The sequence below is a fragment of the Fusarium keratoplasticum genome, chromosome 2 (assembly GCF_025433545.1).
Source record: "Fusarium keratoplasticum isolate Fu6.1 chromosome 2, whole genome shotgun sequence".
Lineage (NCBI taxonomy): Eukaryota > Fungi > Ascomycota > Sordariomycetes > Hypocreales > Nectriaceae > Fusarium > Fusarium keratoplasticum.
In genome coordinates, this window is record NC_070530.1 from 4,108,724 (window position 1) to 4,129,175 (window position 20,452).

Here is a 20,452-nt window from a genome sequence, read left to right on the forward strand (position 1 = left end):
CGCATCCCATACAACGCCCCAATGTCCTGACAGCAAGAAGTTATACCCAACCAGTCTCCCAATTTCCATCCACGCCAAGATCCACAGACGTTGAGTTCTATCCAAGACCTCGAGAAACAAGCAAAGAGCAATATTCGGCCTAGGGCTGCTTGTGCCAAACATGTGGGGTCAGCTTTTAAACCTTGGACGCCATTTTACATGACTGAAATCAACATGACCAGAAGTGACATATATGTTTATCAAGCACGGCCTGCTTGTGGTGACGATCTGTCAAGGCAAACACCAGTTTGAGGTGATGCTTGACCCAAAGACTTATCGTTTCTGAAACCCACAACAGGCAGTTTGCTTCTCAAGAGAAGGCTACTGCAGATCACACTCAGGCTACTCAGAGCCATAGCCAAACTAGCCCACACGGGATCGAGTCTGATGTGTTGACCACGGCTGCGTACTGGGTAAAGAACCCCCGCGGCAATAGGCAAGGCGACGAGGTTATACACAAGAGCCCAGGCAAAGTTGAACTTGATGCGTCTGAATACTGTGCGGCTGAGCCTGATCAGCGCGAGCAAGGTGGTTAAACTTGGTGCGATGAGCACGAATTCGGCGGCAGAGATGGCAACATCGGAGCCAGAGCCGATTGCAATTCCAACATCCGCAACGGTCAAGGCGGGAGAGTCGTTGACACCATCCCCCACCATGGCGACAGTTGCTCTCTGTCTGGATTTCTTGCTCCACCCGAAAAAGGACCGGGATTGAGGCTTCAGTTGGCTCTTCTGAAGATACTTGATCTTGTCGGCCTTCTGCTCTGGTAGCACGCCGGCGATGATGTGCTCTGGAGGAATGCCAACCATGGCGCCAACAGCCAGGGCGGTCGTTGGATTGTCTCCTGAAATCATCCACACGTCTATTCCTTGAGAGTGAAGTGCCTCGACAACCGGGTGAGATTCTGGACGAAGAGGATCAGAAACCGCGAAAATGGCTAGCGGCGTCCATGATGAATCCGATGCGGGTTGCATAGACCTAGCTGCAACGAGCACAACAGACTTTGCCTGACCCTTCCACGAATCAAGAGTGGCGGACGTAATGCTGTCAAAGGAGATGTCGTGGGCGGTCATGAGGGCTTCGTTCCCCGCGAGCACTTCGACCTGTTGCGACAGTGCTTCGATGCTGAATGAACCCTTCATTCCCTTCCCTGGTATCTCCTCTATATGATTCGCATTGGCACCCATTGCACTCTTGGATTTGCAAAAGGCAACGATGGCTTTGCCGATTGGGTGGCTGCTGTTTCCTTCCAGTTCTCCCAGGGCATTTAGAATCGCCTGCTCATCCCAGTTGCCACCATCCGAGATGAATAATTGATGGTCCGTGATCTTGGGTTCACCACCCTGCGTCAGGGTGCCCGTCTTGTCGAAGACGATAACATCGAGTCCACTCGCTTCCTGGAAGGCTTCTCCTCCGCCCTTGACGAGGATCCCGTGTTGAGCTGCCAAACCCCCGCCAACGAAAAGCGCCGTTGGAGCTGCAAGGCCAATGCCACATGGACAGGCAATGATAAAGGCTGCGATGGCGAACTGCAAAGACCAGAAAGGCCAGCCACCAACCGCGACGTCCAGGTACTCTTCAGGCAGAGTCCCAGACAGACCGAGACTCAGCCAGATCAACCATGTTGCGATGGCGATGAGAGTGACAACCGGGACGAAATAGCTGGTGAGCGTATCAGCCACCCTTTCTATTGGCGCACGTCGCGCCTGGCCCTCTCGCACCACTTTGATAATCTGATCCAGCATAGAATCCCCAGAGGTGCCAGTGATCCGTATCGAGATAGGTCCGCCTTTGTTGACAGTGCCCGAGTAGATTTGGTCGCCAGCAGTCTTCTTGACGCGCCTCGATTCACCTGTCAGGCTAGATTCGTCAAACTCACTCTCACCCTCGAGAAAAACACCATCCCAAGGCGGGGAACCGCCATGCACAATTCTAACCACATCACCAAAGTCGAGCATGTCAATGGGGACCTTTTGGGTGCCGTTGGAATCGCCATGATCGTTGTCTGGAAGGACTAGGAGGGCATCTTTCGGTCGAAGCTTGCCCAACATGGTCACTGCCTCGCCTGTTTTCGCCTTACTATATGCCTCGATCAGACGACCAATGAGCAGAAACATGGTCAGGAAGACAACCGAGTCGAAGTAAGTTGAGTTTTCCTCCATGTCCATGGGATCGGGTAGCGTGGCGGCAATGATCAGCTGCACTATGGAGGAAAAGTAGGCAATCGTGGTGCCGAAGGACATTAGCATGTCCATGCTACCAAAACGGTAGAGACGGCGGAGAACTGGAACGGGGCTACCACGCTTCCATAAGGAATGCAGCTCCTTGATGGCACGGCGGTGGAAGACGTCGGCTGCGAAGAAGTATACCGGCGTCGCCATGATGAACAGCGCCCATTCCGCGCGGGTGACTCCACGTAGCTGTTCCATCAGATACTGACGGCCTTGGTTTCTTCGCGGAACAAGGGTCATGAAGACGATGCCGATGATGAAGGTAGGAATAGCGACGACAAAGGAGAGCAGGACGCGATAGAATATTCTCTGCCGGATGCGTGCGTGCATTTGTGCTGCGCGCTCCTCAACCGTAGGAGGGTGGTATATGGTAGGGCTGAAGGCCGGGTCGGCTGCCGAGACGGCAGAAAGGATGACTCTGATATTGAAGTCGGAGCCTGGTGAATATGAGATGGTCATGATAGACTTTCCTATGACTACCGGCTTTTCGATTGTCACACGGTTGCCGAAATGGTTCAGTGCCTCGGTGACACGACGGGGATAGTGCTCGCAGTACATTCCGTCGATGCGAATCGACACGGTCCTGCGTCCATCTCGTGCCTTGTCCCTCTGTAGGTTGACGACGTCACTCAGTTTGGCTTTATAGCCCACGTCCTCGATGGCCTCAATGATCTCGCTTAGGTGGCTCTTATCCTCCAAGACCACGGAGGCGCTGTTGGTGATGAGATTGACGTCCACGCTCTTCGTCCAAGGAAAACTATCGAGAGCCGTCGTGATAGTACCGACGCAGGAGCTGCACGTCATACCGCCGATGGAGTAGGAGGCCTTCCACAAGTCGGCAGCACCGCGGGGACTTACCCCCGGCAGCTCATCCACATGTTCCAGGTTTGCCTCGTAGCCAATGCCATCGATGATCTTCACCAGCTCTTCGACATGCTGCTCTCCATAGAACTCGATAGTGGCACTCTGCGTGAGCAGAGTGACACTGGCTGACCTCACCCAAGGCTTCTGCTCCAGGGCTGATGTGACCTTGCCGACGCAGGAGCTACAGCTCATTCCCGAAATCGATATGGACGCCTGGAACGTCTTGATCGGCTCCGATGCCGAATCGACAACGACAAACGGGCTGCCGACCTGCTCTGTGTCGGACGACCGATCGGAGGAGGCTATTCGATCGTCTTCTTGGGACCTGGTTTCCTGATGCTGGGCGCGACATTGCTCGCAATGCTCCATATGCCGCCTTCTCTTCGTCTCCTCATCGGTAGCCTTCCGGCTGAGGTTCCACCGCTCTACAGCTTGATTAAGCCATGCGAACGGGAAGTCATCATCGGACCCACCACGGGCGCCGTTTGGTGATGCTTTGCCCGTTATAGGATCCGGGATGACGGCATCAACTTCGTAGCCGGCCTTGCTGAGTTCTTTGGATATTGTACGCACGCTCAGCAACGAATCGTGTGTGACGGTAACGCTGTGCGAAATGATCGAAGTCTCAACGGAGACAGGTCTTGGACGGAGGCAGAAGAGGAAGCCTTCGATGAAGGAGGCACAAGTGGGACAATGGATCCCAGGGACTAGAAATGTGGTACGCCGTGGAGATGGCGGTGATGGTCTTGATCGTGTCGGCATTTCCTGAGACGGTGAAGGTGTTTGAAGGCAGTTCTGAATCTTGAATAGAGTCAACGTGTAAGTTTCTGGTTAGATGAAATTAACACAGACAAGACGCAGCATTTATCGAATTATACTCGAAGTTGTACAATGACTGTTCAGAGAAAGGGATGGATTTGCTTACAACGCGAGAAGCCTGTAACCCCTTAGAACTGAGTCGGGACAGCGCAGATTGTGCGGGTGGCACGCTGGTGTGCCTCAGGTGGTGGCAGGACTGTGGCGGAGTTTTCCAGCGCAGTTCAACTCAGGCGTATGCCTCGCATCGTCACATCCTGATGTGGTTACATTTGCGTGATTTGTGCGGAGGGCATAAAGCATCGCGCCAGTCCGCACAAACCACGCATGATACCATACGCCGGAACTGCAGACCTGACGCGCAACACTATCGCACGAATCCTACTGCGGTACTTTCGCGGTGTGGCTCCTGTGCATCCTGTCACGGCACAGCCAGTTTTGGCTTGAAACATGGGACTCATGATTGTTCAGCATTGCACCGAAGCCGTCAGCATGTACGCAGAATTAACTCAATTGTTTTCGAGCAGAGACTCCAGCCCGATGAGTGAGTCGTAGTTGACGGAAGTTGCCTCCTTACAGGATTATAAGATCTCTCCAGGGGCTGATGTCCAACGAACTACAAACCACCAAAGCTACGCGCCAACTTGTCGAACGACGTTCTCAAACACTCTGTTGTCGATAACTGGCTTCTTAGCTTGTTCACGAAACCCAACCGATCCTCGAACCCAAAATGACTCAAACCTACGAGTACGATGTACAAATGTCCTGTGGAGGTAAGTATTCCCAAGCCACCTCGGTGTATTCTGCATTAACCAAGTATGTCAGGCTGTGCCTCTGCTGTGAGGAATGCTGTAAAGGCCTTGCCAATCGTCCAGTCGGTCGACACGTCGGTCGAGAAGCAGAAAGTCATCGTCGCCGTTGGGGATGATCTGACGTTGGACCAAGTGAAACTGGCTATCCAAAAGGCCGGGAAGCAGGTCAAGGGTGGCAGGGTCATAGAGGGCGAGATGAGTGTAGTGCCAGGGGAACTACCCGTCATGTCGACCTAGTCTGGTTATGATGGGACAGCCCAACCACAGATCAAATTCGCTAGGCCAGGTCATTGCGCTCACCGAAATCGTGGAGCGTAGTGAAGATGAAGAAACGAATACTTCTAGCCCCCTGTCGCTTCTGGGGTTTGGGCTCGTTCAAAGTGACCAGGTCAAGACCAACCAAGCCTGGGGCCATCTGCGCATTCAAAACCGTTCAGTTTCATCAGCGTTAGGAACATACTTTGCCTTCAGAAAGGGATCTGTCTTCTGAGAGTTTAAAGCTCACAAACCTCTTCGTCTTTTCCGTTTGTTCCCATTCACTCAGCGCTGGCCGCAACTCATTCATTCATTCATTCATTCCTGAAGTTCCCAACTCCGTGCCTCTACTTTCTCTTTTGATCTCGTCACCATCAGCCGCCATGGGTATGCCTGGTATGGAGGGTATGACGGGGTCGGCGACAGCGACCGACATGCCCGGCGTAACCTCCCATAGCGCAAGCTCGAATGTATTCGCTTCCACCGCCAGCACTACCACTCTTCCCGCGTCGGACACCACCCACAGCGATGAGGTGATGGACTCACCTTCGGCAGCCCAAACTGGTTCTATGGCTTCCATGCCCGGCATGGCCAACACATTTCACTTCGGTGTCGGCGATACCCTTTGGGCCAAACCCCTCACGCCCACGACAGGTCAGGGCTACGCTGGCGCTATCATCCTGCTCATTCTTATGGCGGTATTCCTACGCTTCCTAACTACAGCACGGGGCATTGCTGAGAAACGTTGGAACCCAAAGAGAAACAGCTCTTGCAATGTGGGCGAAGCCGATGACTATCTCAAGATGGGGCAATCTCGGGAGGACGAAGCTGGGGCCGGCTCCCACCGCAGGTGGAACGCGACAATCCAACTCACTAGGGCCTTGCTCCAACTCATTACAATGACGATAGGCTACTTGCTGTGAGTTACTGTGCCCTTCCCCAAAACGAATCCCCTCGGAGCGCGAGCCCCTGCTTGTAATGAACCAATGCTAACCGTCCCGGACTAGCATGCTTGCAGTTATGACCTTCAATGTTGGGTACCTGTTTGCCATTCTCTGTGGGGGTTTCCTGGGTGAGTTGGCGCTCGGCTGGGTTTAGTATTCGACGCCTCCACCCCGATGAGAGACAGAAAGGAAGAGGTGCGACTTTTGTGAAATGAGACGTAGGGGGTTGATCACGGCGATTCAGTGCGGGCCACTGACCGGCAATGGCATTCGCTATCTATGTGCAGCGGAACTTACTTCAGTCGCTCTTTACCAGTATTTAACGCAGTCACTCGTTAGTTAAACACGCCCTTTTGCTTCGATTTGATCTATCGACGACGACATGCACGGAGCTGAACCCATTTAGATGGTCTTGTTTGCTATGCCGCAAGCCGCGCTCATGATGCACAATCTTGCCACTCCACAACTTGTGACCCAAATTTGCTATCTCCCTCCTGTTGTCCTTGACCTTATATCCACCTCCACCGCCTCATGTGTGTGCTCGGGTCCTCGCGATAATGCCGGAGCCAAAGACGTCAAGGCACTGTTGAAGGGGATGGGCTCACGCCGCCGCACAAACCACGCATGTGGCCACACCCAGAAGATAACCTCAGACGAGCGGCCGAACCCGGGCCATGCAGTAGCCCATCTGGAGGCCTTTCCGCACGAATCCTGCTCTCACATTGGAATTGATTCAAGCCGCTGCGATTTTGAACCGTGCCTCTCTGCTTCTTCTCTGGGAGAGGGCTACGACACGAATACCAACCACGATTGATAATGGATGGGCAGCAAAGATGTGGCACACCGCATCCCCGAAGTTCGCTTCTTAATGAGCAGGCGCTAGTCACTTCAGGAGACCCGTGTGGATTTTCTTGGCTGCTTGTTATTATCATTTGGCGTGGCGTCGGTTTTCTTGACATGGTTGTGTCCTGGTTCAGGCTGGCGCAGGGAAACAAGTTTCAGGTCGATGTGTACGATTTCAGACACGGAGTCCGCTGTTTCAGCTCATAACTGCGCGGGTTGTGCGGACCAAACGTTATTTGAGAATTGGAGAATGCAAGCCGCAGACTGATCCCACCGATAACCAGATGCCAGCAATTGTCACGCTCATGGTGGATTTATGCTGGGCATAAACTAGGCGGTTATCAATGTTGTTTTTTATCACTTTATTGTTCATTACGAGAAACCCATGTCTCTTATTTAAGAGAAATATATTTCAACAGAAATTGCGACTCTGGGTCTTTTATTTAGAAAAACAATAAAGAACTTGATCCATTAGTCTTTGGCTGGAATGCTGCCTTGCTAAACGCCATCTGACTGAGCGGCGGCCCACACCGCAACTATCGCGTCCCCTCAGCTGAACTTGACACCTCCAACTCCACGCTGCAACCTCACATTCATCAACAATTCCGTATCCCCAAAGACATAATGCTCATCCAACGTAGCGAAGCCATGACTGAGCATAAAAAACACAAGCGAATCATCTTTTACCATCAAACCCAGTACAGAGACGACAGATATATCTCCATCCTCCCCGCCCTCAATCCCGCAGCTGGCGTCACACACGTCATCGTCGCCGCGATTCATCTCAACGCGCCCGACAACATCACCCTCAACGATGACCTGTACAACTCATCCAAGTTTATTCCTCTCTGGGATGAGGTCCGTCAGCTTCAGGCTGCCGGTATCAAGGTCCTCGGCATGCTCGGCGGCGCAGCGCAGGGATCCTACACCAAGCTTGATGGGTCACTTGAGGGCTTTCACAGATGGTACCAGCCACTTCGAGAGATGATTAAATGGGCGGGCTTTGATGGTTTGGACCTCGATATTGAGGAGGCCATGTCGCTTGGTGGAGTTGTTCGTCTGATTGACCATTTGAAGACGGACTTTGGGCAGTCGTTTCTCGTGACGCTTGCGCCTGTCGCGCCAGCGCTGCTTAATAGGCAGAACCTAGGTGGATTTAACATCGAGGAGCTTGAGAAGGGATTGGGCTCACGCATAGCATGGTACAACACGCAGTTTTATTGTGGCTGGGGCGACATGAGCAAACCGCACGACTACGATGCCATTATCGCACGAGGCTGGCCACAAGAGAAGGTCGTCATAGGTCTCGTGACAAACCCGGCTAACTGCTCGGGTTACGTGAGCGATGCAAAATTGAAGGCGTGTCTGAAAGAGTTGGTGAGTAGGTATCCAAGGATCGGAGGTGTGATGGGATGGGAATATTGGAACGCGGTGACGGAAGAGAGTCCGGACGTAGGGACGCCGTGGAAGTGGGCCGAGATGATCAATGACATCTTGAATCCAAAGCCAAAGGGAGAGTAAGATAGCCTACAGTATGGCGGTCATGTATCGGGAACGGCAATCGACGTATCGATGACGACAAGAAGGTTTCATCTGATTGGGCCACCTTGAAACCTAGAAAGACCTCCAACTATCCTATATCTTTTCTTAGTCTCTTGAATAAAGGATCGGTCCTCTTTTCTCAATACTCTCTTTGAAATCGTCTACCAAGTAGCGAACTCGCAACAAGATGGCCTCCGACGAATATCACATGAAGAATCACCAGCACACCTTTGAATCAGACAACGACAAAGGATGGGAAACTCAACCTCCTTATCAAAAGCCAGATGTAGCCACCAAAGAGCGCGCTTCATTTGAGCGCAAGGTTCATGGTTCCTGTCACTGCGGCAAGGTGCAATACTGGCTGAACAAGGATAAGCCACTGGCATCCAAGTATTGCCACTGTATCGACTGCAAGAAGATCCACGGTAGCTCATAAGCCCATTATTCCAAGATTTTGGCTGACTGATGCCAGGTGCTCCGTTCCAATGGGCCGCCATCTTACAGAAGACGGATTTGTCTTTCGAGAATGGGGTTCAAGGCCTACGATTTTACAAGACGGCTACAAAGAAATCCGAGCACGTCCTGCCGTGCAAGGTTGGCTGCGATGAATGCGGGAGCTGGATCATGGACGAAGGGAGAAACATGGTGCTCCTATTTCCGACTCTGCTGAACTTGGACACGCCCGAGTTGCGAGAGAACTTCCAGAATCAGTGAGGATAGATTTCACTCTTTGATGATAGAGCTGACGCTTTTTAGATGCCACATCTTTTATCCGCAAAGAGTTGTGGATATTCCGGACGGAAAACCCAAGTGGACCGGATTGGACGAAAAGAGTGAGTTGATGGATGAGCCCTGATCAGAGGTGTAACAAGTGCAACCGGATGCAAATTTGAACACAGGATGATCAGAACAAAGTTGAATCAGGGGAGCATTCAATATTATATGGTGGTGCAAAGGGTTACCATGGCAATGGTGGGCTCTTGGTGGCTCTAGGGTACGTCACTATTAACAGCACGAGCTCTGGTTCGCAACGCTTTTAAGGGGACATTGAAACTTCGCGATGAGGGCGGATGGTTTAGTGGAATAATACTTCAATTGTCTTGATATAACAATTACGGAAGTGGTCCAGGGTTCGAGTCCCTGTCTGCCCATGATTCGACAGTGAAATTCCACCGTTGTCACTGTCTCTTTTTGTGCTCAGAGCCTCGGGAATAGGTCACGAACTCTAATGCAGAACCCTATTTTATCTTCATATTATGTATTATTACCACATTCACGATGAGTAATCGACTTCTCAAGCTTATAATGGCTTCTGAATCGACCCAATTTCAGAGTGTCAGACTTGCTTGGATGGGATCCGCGGACATGCAAGCTGTAGGCAGCAGAGTAAGCTTACACGGCCATGATTGGCCACGCCCAACCTGGGACAGACCAGTGAGTGCCTAGCACACGTGACGCTTGCGGGATTATCGTATTTCTCGTCGTATTGTTGCCTTGGCAATAGACACTCCTTGACAGATAGGATTGTGGTTCTCCGATGACGTCGTCAAACAACGAGCTATGCAGCACTTGTGCCGCTGTTGACTTTCAAAAGCTGATCTACGCACCTGCGGCGACACCTGGTCCCGATGATCCATCACGCAGCACACCCCTAGGGACTCTCAAAGGCATCATATCTCGATCAGAAAAATGCCCAGTATGCAGCCTCATAGTCGACTCACTGAGAGAGCGGCACAAGAGAACACCCCGGAAGCACTTTGCGGATGTCTTTTATAGACGCAAGCCCCTCCCTGAGAACCGTGAGGAAGAGGCAGACCCGGAGGTTGAAGAATATGGCATGCGTGTCACCTGGGTTGGTAAGGAAATCAAGTGCTCTATTGAGTCTCAGTTTTTCTGCGAAGTTCAAGATGATGTAGCGAACGTCAGACTCGCTGAAAGGAAAGATCCCTTGTATGTTCATCGGTTGCTGCTCAGGTTGGAGCCGAATCCTTATGCTGTTCTTTCCTTCATGGCGACCGACTGGGTTCGACTACACGCTATTTGGTCAAAGGGAGACTCCAGTAACGGTCCTGGAGAGTTCGATTTGAATGGCCGATTCATCTCGCCCCAGGGGTCTGGTCGGCAGGTTGGCGAGCACTTGGACATTTCTCTCGTCAAGGGCTGGCTCGACAAGTGCGAGAGAGAGCATGGAGATAAGTGTTGCAACCCGGCCTGGCTTGCTGGAAGCGATGACACTTGGCTTGAGCCATTCAGAGCTATCGATGTTAAGGAACGTCGGGTTGTGAACCTGCCTGCTCAAAGCCGGTACATTGCTCTCAGTTACGTTTGGGGAGCGGGCAGCCAGGCGCATGAACAACAGATCCAAAGAAGGTTGACGAACGGGAACTTTTCTCGGCTTACTCAGGTCGACGGCCTCGATGGTGTGTCTCTTCCTAAAACAGTGGAGGACGCCATAGAGCTCACCTCTAAGATGGGAGAGCGATATCTCTGGGTTGACGCTCTGTGCATCATCCAGGATGATATTCAGGATCTGAGTCATCAGACGTCGCGGATGGACCTAGTCTACTCGCGTGCCCTCTTTACAATCATTGCTGCTTGTGGAGAAGATTCAGAATCCGGACTGTCCGGACTCCCAGGGCGAGAACGCGACATCTTCAAACGCTCAGTCCGTTTATCGCCAGAAGGATTCCATCTTGCACCCACCGCTGGCTTGTTCGTCAATGCCCCTCTCGAGAGATCTACTTGGAACACTCGCGGGTGGACGTTTCAAGAGCGCATCTTATCTAGACGCGTCATGGTGTTTACCCAGTCTCAGGTCTTTTGGGTCTGCGAAGATGCCATGTGGGATGAGGAGGTGATACTTGAACTTCCAAAGCCTCGAGTACGAGTTCTGTCCTTGGCTTTTGGATGCAACGACGAGTGGGATGATGGAGATCCCAAGTTCTCCAAAGAGGCCCTGGCGACGTATATTTTGCAGTTTAGTATCCGCGAGTTCACTTTCTCTGCCGACGTATTGCCTGCTTTTTTGGGCGTCGTACGTCGCTATGAGCACTTGAATAACGAAACGATACACTGGGGTCTCCCAACGGAGCTGTTTGATCAAGCCCTTACATGGCAGGGTGGAAACTCGCGTCGAGAGGAGAAGCATCGAGTCGTTTGTGGTGATGGAAAGGTTCGAGAGGTGCCGTACCCCAGCTGGTCATGGCTTAGCTGGACGGGGCTCATCGGCTCAATTCTGCACAATCGTGAGCTATGGGGAAAGACGAACAAGGGAGAGACGGGTGCGGAGCTGGTCTTTTATATGCTGCTAAGCGATGGCGAAGTTCGGCTCGTTGAGGGTTTGGGGCAGGCTGGCGATTCTGGTTTGAAGTGGAAGGGGGAGAGTGTGGTCAAGGGGCCGATTGCTACTGACGACTTGATGGTCTCAAGGATGGAGAGCCTTGGCATCTCTGAGGCAGAAAGACAGACTACGCTTGCGTATGACACTGGCCGTCTTATTTTCTGGACAAGCCATGCCGTGGTGAAAGCCAAAGTTGGGGAAGATAAGCTCCTGTTACACGTCCAGGACCAGGTACTCGAGCTGGATGCGTCCTTCAGCCAAAGCTTTAAAGATGCTTCCCGTTACGAGGATGATGGATCGAGTTTGAAACCAGCTGAGGAGACACAGACTGTGGATTTGATCTTTATATCTCGACAATATGAGATTGCTAGCGCTAAGGAGACAGGGAAGCTGAATGTCTTGGTTGTCGAGCAAAGCGTACCTGGTTCGGGCATCTGGAGTCGGCTTGGGGTGGTCGTCATTGAGGAGATGGATTGGGTTCGCTTAGAGCCGAAGTGGGAGATGGTGATTCTGGGATAGAGTTTCGAGAATCTTGACTTTGAGCACACGGCACTGCTGTTGTTGTGGATTCTCATGGCACGTCTCCAAGACAGGGCATCAGCTACAAGAACAAACAATGTAGTTATCAATTCATGACGGCATTAAAACCCGATGCTCCATGACACTGTATTAGACACGCTATAGTTAAGGTGCTTGGGTTGGTATAGCTAAATAGATGGGATCTCAGTCGCCGAATCTTAGCATCGCGTCATCAACACTGTGTCAGGGAGGCCGACCACTCTCAAGTACTGTCAGTATCGAAGTCATTGTTGTGCGGGGTTCAGCGGCTAACGGTGCCATTTAATTTGCTCATCTGTCACCGCGTCGCTCAGCCTGCAGGTATGAAACAAGAGGGCGAGGCTCCGAATTCGCACAATCACCACAAACCACGAGATTCACTCACCATGGATCAAGACGATATCAAGACGGAGACTTCAACAAGTGCTGCCTCCATCTTGACACCTCCATCAACCACCGTCGCGGGTGATGACCCCCGCTACAGCCGCAGCTACCAGATCCCCTGGCCTGGCAACACGTATATGATCATCGAAAAGGGCACCGACCGTGCCATCACCCTCACGAGTACCGGCCTTTACCTCCAAGACATTGAAAAAGACCCCAGCGCCAACAACCACTGGCTATGCGTCGATAGCCACAATTACATTGGCTTTTTCAACACAAAGGCCAGGGTGTACATGGGCCACGACGGCGGCAATGGCATGCTTGCAACTGCTGGAGTTCTGAATGACTGGGAGTTAATGGTGCCGCGGCATCATCCCGATGGTGGCTATCAACTATTGATGCCGTACTGGTCTAGTGCGATGATGATGGTCACGGCTGAGGAGGACGGGGGGAGTGTGCTGAGGACCAAGCATGGAACGACTCCAGCCTGGGCATCGACCAACAGCAAGTGAAACGGGGGCTCTGATGAGTGCTGCCGCCGTGTAGACCTGTCCAAATGTCTAGTCTAGTGGCTCTTTCCACGGTCTCTCTTGCAAGGTGCGTGACCATGGTTGGCCGTCTGAGTTTATCCAAGAGGCCCAGGCAGTGCTATCACATCGACGAGGACCAGCTAGGACTGGGTTTTTCAAGGCTTGCACTGCGCGGGTAGTGCTTTATGAGAAAACTCTGTTCAGGAAGCGTAATCGTATGTAGTTTGTAGTCTATGTGTATTAGGCTACGCGGATCTTCATTAAGACCCGTCTCGGCTCGAGAGGGACCCGACAAAGCTCGCTGGCTGAGATGTCATACAACGGTGCCGGCCCTTCCCACCTCGAGCGCATAAACGTACCACCTGCCTGTGGTCCATTAACGTATTCCGAGCCCATGCTAAGTAAACCTCTCTCTCTCCTCTCCTCGGCCGTGAGGGCCTTGCCAGTCGTAATGAAGGGGAAGGTATGGAACTCTTTCAGATGCGTTAGTTCAAGCAGACTTATTATTTGAAGTGGCCCGATCACCTCCGATGCTCGTCACGAGTTGGAACACGCAAGTTAGTCCAATCTTTGGCGCAAGGGCGTTTGAATCAAGAACGTATGGGATACCGGCCTTTTCCCAATCAGCTCAAGGGATTCGCAATAGAATCTTCAAGGCTCAACATACCTGACCATCGTCATCCAAAATGTCTCTATAGAATTCAACTGAACCACCTAATAAATGGCTCTCCAGCCAGCGTCCAGACTCACCCCAGCTGGGTCCGGCATAGTTCAAATACGACAGGGTTGGCGGTGTGTATGACTGTGTAGTGTCCTGTCCTTGAGCAAGGTATCCGACAAAGAGGTGGGTAAGCTCATGAGCAGTGGCTATAGCAAACATAAATAGAAGTGTCCTAAAGCGAGCGGCCATTTTTCTGCCGTCAGGGCTTGTCTCGTTGGCCTCCCGACCAGCCGACGCCATGTGGGAGACTCGCTAGGGGATGAATCAGTATGGGGGGCGATCAGTGTAATACATTCGCAACTGGACTGTGAACTACATACAGACTGATTGTAATAGATCCCGCCAGCTCTCTTGGGGTTGTATTGGGAGAAGCTGCGATTCTGGCATGGGATGCGTCTCGCTTCAGCAATCACGTCAGGGCCACCCAGGCTGTCCAAGATGACACGAGGGAAGTTGCCCCGAATGGCGCGGAGGAACTCGTCCACATATTCAGCCATTTGATCCTGGTCTCCATGGAATCGAAAGCCGTTACCTCCAAGAAGTCATGCTTGAACAAGCGCCGTTCCAAGGCTCGTCATGGTTTGACGGCCGGCAACCTTTTCAAGAATGGAGATACCGGCATGGATAGCAAACGCCAGCTGACCGAAACAGGGCATTCATCAGGTGTGGGAGGTTCTGCAGTCATGCTCTAGGCGCTCCCAAATGCTCGAATTCGAATAAGTGAAGTGGGCGAAGCTCGTCATGGTGCACGGCCTGGATGGGTGAGATGGCAATGTTCGAGGAGGGGCTCTGCTCTCCTGGATCGGCTGATATTCGAATGCCTACGGGCACGTGCTTGGACATGTCGAAATGCGAGACACCCTCACACGTTTCTGGGACGCAGGCGAGGCGAACTGACTGACTGCGCACGACATGGATACAGTCTTAACGAGGTTGCCCTGACTGACCCAGAAGCTGTCAGGGCCAGATTCAACATCGTAGTAGAGACTCAGATTGAACGATCTCTAATCTCCTACAAGGAGCACGAGTTTGTTGAAGTGTTACATCTCAGCCGCGAAGACATACATTGACCTGAGAGCATATCCGCGGTCGCGGATCTGTAATGTAAAATCGCCATCATTGGCCGCCAGACCGACCAGCCATTGGCAGTACAGATGGACATGCTGGACCGGATTTTTTCCGTCCTCGATGCCATAGACCAGTCCGATTAGATAATATGTCTCGCGTGTGAAAAACGTGGCTGGCACAAAGAGGGGTTCGAGATATTTACGATAGCAATGCATGTTTCTACCTCTTGAGCCTCCCCAAGTTAGCGGTCGACATCGAACGCTCCTTGCAGTTACCGCTGAGATCTATATCATATTGATTTTCTTTGACTTCTGTCACCGCTCCCCCATTGTGGCTGGACTCTGGGCGAGGTTCGAAGGTTGTGGGCTGTTCTGCCACATTCTACTCAGATTCGATGCGACTACTTCACACGGCCGACCTTGAGCTTGTCGAGTTCTTCGATAATGCAATCCCTGAATATGCTATCCTTTCTCATACTTGGGGCGATGAAGAGGTCACTCTCCAGGAGATGAGACTCTGCAGGACAGTTGGCAATTGGAGGTCTTCTGAGGGCCTTAGCCAAAAGAAAGGGTACGCCAAAGTCAAAAATGTCGCTATGCTTGCAGCTCAAGATGGCTATAAGTACATCTGGGTCGACACTTGCTGCATAGACAAAACAAGCAGTGCAGAGCTACAGGAAGCAATTAACTCCATGTTCAGGTGGTACAAGAGATCGGCGAGATGCTATGTCTACCTCGTGGATGTGCCACCTGCAGAGGAGGAACGGCCCGGAGCGGCGGGTTCCCAATTCCGCCACAGTCGTTGGTTTACACGGGGCTGGACCTTGCAGGAACTAATTGCTCCTCGTGACCTGCAATTCAGAGCGAGAGACTGGAGTTACCTGGGCAGCAAAGATGATCAAGACAAGTTCATTGACATCCTCTCAAAGATAACGAGCATCGAAAGCTCCATTCTTCGTGGCCGAAAACGTCTGGCTCAGCTGTCAGTGGCTAACCGCATGCGGTGGGCGTCCTACCGACAGACGACAAGAAGCGAAGATATCGCCTACTCTCTATTGGGAATATTTGACGTCAACTTGCCTCTACTCTATGGCGAAGGCAAACGTGCCTTTATGAGGTTGCAGGAAGAGATCATCAAAAGAACATCAGACCAGTCTATCTTCTCGTGGACGTCTTATGAGCCCGCGGCCGACGACGGACGCAGCCTCTACGGCCTTTTTGCTGAATCACCGATTCAATTCAAAGACGCCGTTGGAATTCAAAACTTCCCACCTTCTCCAACGACGCAGAGCGTTCCTATATGCAGGACAAGCCACGGTCTCTGCGTGCAGATCTATCTTCGGCCTGATCTGGAGTCATACTATGCGACTGGAGCCGAAGACTACTTTGCGATCCTCGACTGTTTCGTCAGAATTGGAGATCAGGAATTCTGCCCGGTTCTGTGGCTCAGAAGGCTGGGCTATGATCAGTACGCTAGAGTGTGGCCGGGATACCGGAAGCTGTTATCCCCGGTGGATTACCAGGTTCCTAGCCATATCGAAGGCTATCGAACGATTTATGTCAGAGAGAAGCCGGTCTACCATATCCCAGAGTTACGGATCCCGGCACCCGTAGATATCGTCCCAGCCGACGTCCTGGACGGGTCCAGCACCATCTACCAGTTCGAAGAGGCTTTCCCTGAGGAGCGTTGGAACCCTGACACATTGACTTTAAGACCCGCGTTCTCTAGGAACACCGAAATTGTCGGTATTTTCAGATTCCATAACTTGATGAAGCGAGAGCAGAAGGTTGATGTCGCGGTTGGGCTGAATCAAGTCTTCACTATGAAGTGGGAAGCCTGGTGTTTCCAGCGTCGCTGTCGCGGCGAGTCGTTGAAAGCAGCCTTCGAGAAAATCAACGCGGACATAAAACAACAGGCATGCCAGGAAGACGCACCACAACACTGGTTCAGCCTCCAGTTCAGGTTGGGTGAGGACGCCCTAGTGCTTTCCGATGCGAGGATTACGGCTGTTCAGCTACAAACTCGAAGCTACTTCTCTATATCAGTGCTCGCGAAGCCCGAGATCTGTACCATGCGGGAACTGAGCCGGATTGATGAATTGGCCGAGCCGCTAGGTATCAAGATCTACCACAAACACCTGATGGCTCGTTTTTCTATTCAAGACCCGCTTCATACGCACAATTCACTTGCGGCCGGAGAACTCCGTGGTGTTCGCACAAGGGGAGCCCAGATGTCATCCAAGGATTGGAACGCCGGTCACAAGATAGCAAAGCTTTTCCTGGTTGATGGCGAAGTGGAAAGAGGCCAGGTTGCAGGCCATTTACACTCGGCGGTTGCTAAGGGTGATGCTCGACTATGCCATCGTATTATGGATACGATTCCCAATGCTGCTTCTCACAAAATACACGGCTGGACACCAATGCATCTCGCCGCCGCGCTAGCAAATCTAGATGTGATGCGTTGCCTCCTCAGTCACCCATCATTACATTTATATGACCAGAGAACACAGGGCTTGCTCGAAACACCCCTACACTTGTTGGCAGCATATGCTCCTTTTGATAGACAGTGCAGCGGCCTTCAGCTCTTCTGCGCTTATCTACCATCCGAAGAGAGCCTGACATATCTCTTCTCGAGGAATGATATCGGAGAAACCGTCCTGCACCGGGCTGCAGCCGTTGGCGCTGACCAGCTGATCAGACTCTTCATCAAGCTTGCCGATAAAAGGAACGCAGCGTATAACCGCAACGCTGGTTTTCACAAGGTCGTCGATACCTTCAGGTCAGACTTTATCCGCCAGGTTGACTACGTCGATAACTATGGCAGGACCCCGCTGTGGCATGCCGCCGTAGGCGGATCCTGTAGCACCATTCTACTTCTACTAGACTTTGGGGCCCAGATCAACCTGGGCGATGACTGGGGACTAACCGCACTACATGCAGCTTGCCGCGAAGGACAAGAAAGAGCTTGCTGTTGCTTGTTAAAGGCGGGTGCGAGCCCACACCTGGAGACGCCAACGCTCGGACTCAATCCAGTTCACTACGCCGCTTTCTTTGGGCATTCCAATTGCCTCGAGGCCTTACTCTCATTCGGAGCGGACGCTGACGCTGGCTCCGAGGTAAAACCACTTCATCTTGCCGTGGCAGCAGGCCAACTTAAATGTGCGCAGATGCTTGTCTCTGCCGGAGCAAGCGCAGCGCTGTCAGCAAAATTTGTCCTGGAGCCAGACGAGGATGGAACTTCAACACGCCTAGTGAGCTCGGCGAAGACCCTGCTCGAGATAGCTCAACTTCGGGGAGAAAGAAAAATGCTCCAATTCGTCAAGGCTCTCAAGCAGGAAACTGGAGACGGAGCAAAGCCTGAACGACGTTCTCTGCAACCGTCGAATCCCAACAAGATTTCACGTGGAGTAAACTCCGAGCGAGCGATTCAGATCCAGGCAATGTTCAGCCAAGCCACAGCCACGGTTTCCCAGTCGGGGTATACGCCATTCTTCGTTGCGCCTTCTACGGGGGACTTTTTGCCAGTTGCCGAACTGACCGCAGGAAGGGGAGTGGTTAGCAACGCTCCAGGTGTTCCCGCAATGAGTTCCAGTGCAGATTTAGAGAGAACATATATCACAACTACGGCTCCCGTTTCCGCCACGGGGCAGCAGGATCACAGCTTTACAGCAGAGGGAATGAATCCAGGCGCTAGGAATACTTACCGCAGAAGAAGGGGTTTTGCAAATCTATTCCGCTTAGGGTTGCATACTAAGAAGACTTAAGAGAAGTATTATTAGTAGTGCATTTCGGGTTAGGATTAACACGTATGTGTAGGTGTCGCCGCGGGTCTTAGTTAAATTTTCTATATTTTAAAAAATAAATTTTAAAAGTTTTTTTTTTAAATAAAAAAACTTAGCTTTTTAATATATAATATTTAATTAATATTGCCTTTTAAGTTAATATTAATTATATTTTATTAAATAAATAAAATATATCTAATTATACTTAAATTAAAAATAATTAATATTTATTACTTATATTAACGTACATAATAAGCAAGCGTCGCAGTCAAGCAAGCGTCGCATTTTACCCTATAGTGGGATTTATACTAAATTTTAAAATAGCTTTAAAAATTCTAAGAAATTTAGCTTAAGTTTCTATTAGCTTATAACTTATAATTAGATTAATTAAGCTAAAATAAATCTATTATAATTTCCTAGAAATTTTAAAAAAATCCCTTATAAGGTAGTTTAGAAAAAAGGCTATTCGCACTGTATATATAGCTTTTTCTCTATATAGGAATTTTTTAAAAATCCTAGAAAATTATATATAGTTTATCTTATAGTTAGATTTATTAAAATTTTCTCTTTAAATCTATAGCTATTTTATTGCAGTTTTTATTAAGCCTTAAAATTTAGAAATTTAATGCACAGTATAGATGCGACGCTTACTTAATTGCGACGCTTGCTTATCATATACGTTATTTAATAATTAATAATTATATATAAGAAAAAACTAAAAACTTATTAATATAATATAAAATAACTAATAAATATAAATAAAAGTAATAAAATTTTTTTAATAATCTTATATATAAAAATAAAAATAAATATTTATATAAAATTTAAGTTTTAAATACTTATATAATTATATTTTATATTTTATAATAACGTATATGTATAGCAAGTATCACAGTTATGCGAGTGTCACAGTTTTAATTTAGGTCTTAAAACTAGGTTTTTTAAAATAATTCTAGAAAATTCGACCTTAGCCTAAATTAGCTTAAAATCGGGAGTGAGCTTAATTATATAATTTATTACTAACCCTAATTTTTCTAGATTATTAGAAAAATGCCTTATAGGGTAGTTTAGAAAAAAGTATATTCGCACTATATAAATAGCTATTTCTCTATAAAGGGAATTTTTCAAAAATCTATAAAAATTAAATATAGTTTATTTATAAGTTAAATAGCTAAAATTATTCTTTTTAAGTTTTTAGCTATTTTATTTAAGTTTTTATTAAAGTTTAAAAATCCTAGTTTTAGTGCACAGTCTAGCTGTGACACTTGCATGACTGTGACACTTGCTTATCATATACGTTATAATATTTATTATAATTTATATTTTTTATATATTTCTTAAAAAATCCCTTTATAAAGAAATAGCTAAGTATATAATATAGATTTACTTTTTTTTATACTCCTTATTAATTTATTTAATTATAATTTTTTATAAATCTTTATATAATAATATATTCTATAATAAATATAATTCTAAATTTATAACTATTTTAGGCTAGATTTTAATTTTTAATAAATTTTTAAAATTTAGCTTTTTATATAAAAACATACGTGGTTCATATGACGAGAGGGTATTTCCTAAGGGATAAACCGGTCGTGCTGGGTTTATGTTGGCAGAGGATTAGGTAGCGTACTCTGAGACAGAGGGTATAAGTCACGTCTGGTAATGTGCTCAAGGGTATTGAGTGTAACCAAGTTGTATTGATAGCTGAGGTAGCTACTATA

At 49.5% G+C, this 20,452-nt stretch overlaps 6 protein-coding genes across 6 annotated transcripts; 4 read left to right on the top strand and 2 right to left on the bottom strand.

The window, feature by feature from the left end:
* Positions 1-239: 239 nt before the first annotated feature.
* Positions 240-3,896, bottom strand: NCS57_00318000 (uncharacterized protein; the record flags this gene model as incomplete). Its single annotated transcript, XM_053053190.1, has 1 exon — positions 240-3,896. The coding sequence occupies one exon, from the start codon at positions 3,894-3,896 to the stop codon at positions 240-242; it is 3,657 nt and encodes a 1,218-aa protein (XP_052918436.1).
* Positions 3,897-7,428: 3,532 nt separating this feature from the next.
* On the top strand, positions 7,429-9,060 carry NCS57_00318100 (uncharacterized protein; the record flags this gene model as incomplete). The annotated part of the gene is made up of 3 exons (XM_053053191.1): positions 7,429-8,181; positions 8,519-8,771; positions 8,819-9,060. 3 exons carry the CDS (start codon positions 7,429-7,431, stop codon positions 9,058-9,060), a joined length of 1,248 nt encoding a protein of 415 aa, XP_052918437.1.
* Positions 9,061-9,883: 823 nt separating this feature from the next.
* NCS57_00318200 (HET domain-containing protein) lies at positions 9,884-12,205 on the top strand (the record flags this gene model as incomplete). The annotated part of the gene is made up of 1 exon (XM_053053192.1): positions 9,884-12,205. One exon carries the CDS (start codon positions 9,884-9,886, stop codon positions 12,203-12,205), a length of 2,322 nt encoding a protein of 773 aa, XP_052918438.1.
* Positions 12,206-12,630: 425 nt separating this feature from the next.
* Positions 12,631-13,140, top strand: NCS57_00318300 (uncharacterized protein; the record flags this gene model as incomplete). The annotated part of the gene is made up of 1 exon (XM_053053193.1): positions 12,631-13,140. One exon carries the CDS (start codon positions 12,631-12,633, stop codon positions 13,138-13,140), a length of 510 nt encoding a protein of 169 aa, XP_052918439.1.
* A 278-nt stretch (positions 13,141-13,418) lies between these two features.
* Positions 13,419-14,376, bottom strand: NCS57_00318400 (uncharacterized protein; the record flags this gene model as incomplete). Its single annotated transcript, XM_053053194.1, has 5 exons — positions 13,419-13,459; positions 13,518-13,631; positions 13,684-13,771; positions 13,826-14,131; positions 14,200-14,376. 5 exons carry the CDS (start codon positions 14,374-14,376, stop codon positions 13,419-13,421), a joined length of 726 nt encoding a protein of 241 aa, XP_052918440.1.
* A 965-nt stretch (positions 14,377-15,341) lies between these two features.
* Positions 15,342-18,710, top strand: NCS57_00318500 (HET domain-containing protein; the record flags this gene model as incomplete). The annotated part of the gene is made up of 1 exon (XM_053053195.1): positions 15,342-18,710. One exon carries the CDS (start codon positions 15,342-15,344, stop codon positions 18,708-18,710), a length of 3,369 nt encoding a protein of 1,122 aa, XP_052918441.1.
* Positions 18,711-20,452: the final 1,742 nt, after the last annotated feature.